The following is a 3675-nucleotide window of genomic DNA, read 5'->3' on the forward strand; positions in this document are numbered from 1 at the left end:
CAGCCTGTAAAACTGTGGAAAATATTTAAACAGCTAAAATAAACCAAATAAAACTATAAATAATACAATATTGGTTTTTAAATGTGCAACCATAAATAAAAAGTCTGACAAAAAATAAGCAAAACAAGTGGTTATTGCACAGATATAATTCTGGTGCTATAAAAGCAAGATATGTGATGAAAGTATTTTCACCTCATTCTGAAAGGCAGCCATTGATGCCAGAGTACATTTAATATAAATGAAAACAAAACTTAGCAGATTTAAAAACAATACCCATGATGCTAAGCACTGAGACAACACTCTGTAAATCAGTTTATTTCCCATGTAGTGGACAAATCCAGTCAGTGTAATGATTTTTCTGCATGTTGAATAGTAAAATCACGCTGTTTTCCCATAAGAAATGTTTTCACTGTGAGAATAAGGGTCTTGCAATACTCTTTAAAGCTTTCAATTCAAAGGTGAATTCTAAAAATTTGGAACTGTAACATCAGGGTCCTTTGCCATTAATAACAACAACGACACTACAAGTGGCTAAAGAGCAGTTATTTGTGGAAGTAGAACAGTTCAACAGCTCAGTTAAGGAAAAGAGGTTTAGTGCACTTTGCTCATTTGAGCCAACATGCTACATTGCCCTTTTTGCGTACAGAGTGGACTCAATGATTTCCACTGTAAGAAAGAAATGAGCTGGCAAGCAAAACGCTGTGTCGAGCTGCCCTTTTTTTCTCAGACATTTTAAGACAGAAGCTTTGCAAGACATTACACAATTCTTCGCTTTTATTATTAATTGAGAAAGTCTGATTTATATCATTGTCACATTGCTAGTCAGAAATGTTTCAGTGATGAAAGTCAATGCTGGGTCAACCCAACACCTCATTCTACAACATCTGTTTACAGATAAATTATAGTGATTTTCAACACACCTAACAAAACATTCTTAGCTTCCTTCAGAGGAAAGTCCCATCATTCGTTCTCTACTGGGCATGTTATTACATAAATTAGAATTATTTTTTTTTGGATAACACATCCCCAGTCTCCATGAGGAAAAAACGGGCTTCTACAGGTGTTACATAAGTCTTCATACATCATCATCATCTGATGTATCACTGCTGCTCGTCTCAGAATCCTCATTCTCCAGAGCAGGTTTGAAAGTGTTGTTTTTCCAGGGGCTAAATTTAAAATTACAGATGAGGCCATTTTTCAAAATGCCATTTTTCCGAAGGCCATTTTTTTGTAACTGAAATGTGAAAACATTACACATTTAGAGAAAGAAAAAGCCAAACATAACAATCTGTTGCAATTCAACATTCTCTACACCTTCATTCCTGGGCTACACTGGATCCACAACACTACCTTTTCATATACACACAAAAAAGAGAACTCCCCTGAGCACCTTTACTTCTAGGCCAGCCACCTATATTCAAGTACTTCCAACTGTGCTAAACTCCTGCAGCCAACAAGAGTTCACCCACTTCCCACCCACCCTGCCCCAGAGATGCCTCCTCCCAAATGGTCTCCTGCAATGCAGTCCCCTCTCCCACAGCACTGCGAAAACCTGTGCTAAGAAGGGCAGGATCTGCAATATGGAAGGGGCCCAGAAGAGGAGCAGCAGTGAGGGATGAGTATCCCAGTCTGTCTACCTGATGTCATTGGAAAGTAAAAGACACTGAAGAGAAAGTAAACAACTGATTCTACAACAAGAAAGGAATTACTGCATTTCCACACATAATGTAGAAGGTGGGTAATAAGACAAGCATGTGTGTAACTAGACTTATGGAAATATCAAATGTCCGAGTTTAACACCACACATGATTCTCCTTTCCAGTCCTACTCACTGACCCCACCAGGTATACTCAACACTGCTAATAAAAATAAACAATTAAGACAAAATCCAGTTTAGATTGCCCTTTCATACGTTGTTACAAATGAATTAAATGTCTCTTGATTCCCAGGAAAGAAAATGAAGATTTTGGAGTACTCAAGGAAACCGCCTTGAAAGAAGATTCTTTTTCTTTAGGCTAAGTTGAGGAGCTGGAAAGCCTATGCAATTCTACTTTGTAGCAATGCTGAAACCGCTCAGAAGCACTCCCTTACCCTTCCCTTGATATTTTGTGAAAAGTCCTTAGGTACAGTCAGCACTGGCACCCTGTGTTTTTAAAGCAACTTTACTTCCAAAAGCACAGGACTGAAATGATACTGGAAGAGCAACATCACAAACCATCAAAACTACTGCAGATCCTCCTGAAAGGTACGCATTTAGGGTAGCCAACCACTAGTTTACAATGCAACATTAAGTTAGTGTTACCTGTTCACTAATGACTTGGAACTCCCTCATCTCATCCTCTGTTAGTGGGGCACATGTCTCATCATTTTCACTGTCTTCCTGCCAGCCCATCTCCTTTAACAACCTTTAAATTAAAAAGGACAACATTAGGTAATTTACTACACACACTCATTCAATGTCTGCCTATATAAATGTCTAAAGACCTGTAATAAATGCATTGCTTAATCAGTTAGTATTTTTTTAAACAAACCCTTATATAAAAGCAGGTTCCAAGCTTTGCAAAAGATACATAAAGGACACAAGTTGAGTTCTCAGGTCCCTCACAGATGACCCTGTTTTACCACTACATGTGGTGAAAACTGTACATTCATTCCAAGGTACTTTTTCACCTGTGTCAGGTGGAAAAGTAAGAATGTATTTCCTTAGCATAACTTATAACTGTTAGTGGAGCAGCAGTGTATCCCCTTGAGAACACTATGAAAAGATAAAGACTCACACTGAGGCAATCTACAGCTTTACCTGGTTAACAGAGCAGTCATGAAGAGCACTGGTGGTGTCTGTCAAAGGGTACCAATTCAGTATGAAATGGCCTCATATAATTTCTTTTTTATAGCACATAATAATGTCAAGAGTTGTGTCAGGCTTCCTTACAACTGAGTCTCAGCTAACAGCATATGCTGATATTTCAGCACAGACTACAACTAAGATTCTTGCCAGGATTTTGCCAGCAATGGAGAGCAGAGTAATACCATGGTAATTTGAACAGTCTGAATTTGAATTTGAAGAGTCTGGCAAGAATACTCTTAAACAGACTAATACCTGCTATAGCAGAAGGAATTCTACCTGAAAGCCAATGTGGTTTCAGAGCCAACAGGAGTACCACAGACATGGTATTTGTTCTCAGACAACTGAAAGAGAAGTGTAGGGAACAGAAGAAAGGTGTCTATGTAACCTTTGTTGATCTCACCAAGGCTTTTGATACTGTGAGCAGAAAAGGTCTGTGGCAGATTTTGGAACGTTTAGGTTGTCCCCCCCAAGTTCCTCAAAATGATCATCTCACTTCATGAGGATCAGCATGGCCAAGTCAGATATGGCAATGCACTTTCTGAGCCCTTTCTAATAACCAATGGTGTGAAACAAGGCTGCATTCTTGCACCAACCCTATTCAGAGTCTTTTTCAGCACGATGCTCCAAAGGGTCACGGCAGACCTCGAGGATCAGGACAGTATCTACATTCGATACCGTACTGATGGAAGCCTGTTCAACCTCAGGCGACTGAAGGCCCACACCAAGACCTTAAACCATCTTGTCTGGGAGCTGCTTTATGCTGATGAAGCTGCCCTTGTTGCCCACACAGAAGCAGCTCTGCAGCATTTAACATCCTGCTTTGCAGA

At 39.5% G+C, this 3675-nt stretch overlaps 1 protein-coding gene across 6 annotated transcripts in view; it reads right to left on the bottom strand.

Annotated features, from left to right (window-relative positions):
- Window positions 1-286: 286 nt before the first annotated feature.
- Window positions 287-3675, bottom strand: part of GPBP1 (GC-rich promoter binding protein 1) — a 44755-nt gene continuing 41366 nt past the window's right edge. For 4 of the 6 annotated variants that reach the window (XM_018069419.2, XM_018069418.2, XM_018069416.2 and 1 more), the window contains 2 exons: window positions 2303-2405; window positions 291-1234 (listed from right to left, as the gene is read on the bottom strand). In XM_018069419.2, the coding sequence (XP_017924908.1) occupies window positions 1076-1234; window positions 2303-2405 (262 nt within the window). In that variant the 3' untranslated portion in view covers window positions 291-1075. Of the gene's footprint in view, window positions 1235-2302; window positions 2406-3675 lie in introns of all 6 variants that reach the window. The other 2 variants (XM_029958445.1, XM_018069422.2) reach the window with 2 other exon arrangements.

This window comes from Manacus vitellinus, unplaced genomic scaffold (genome assembly GCF_001715985.3).
Source record: "Manacus vitellinus isolate BGI_N305 unplaced genomic scaffold, ASM171598v3 scaffold_157_pilon, whole genome shotgun sequence".
In the NCBI taxonomy this organism is placed as follows: Eukaryota; Metazoa; Chordata; class Aves; order Passeriformes; family Pipridae; genus Manacus; species Manacus vitellinus.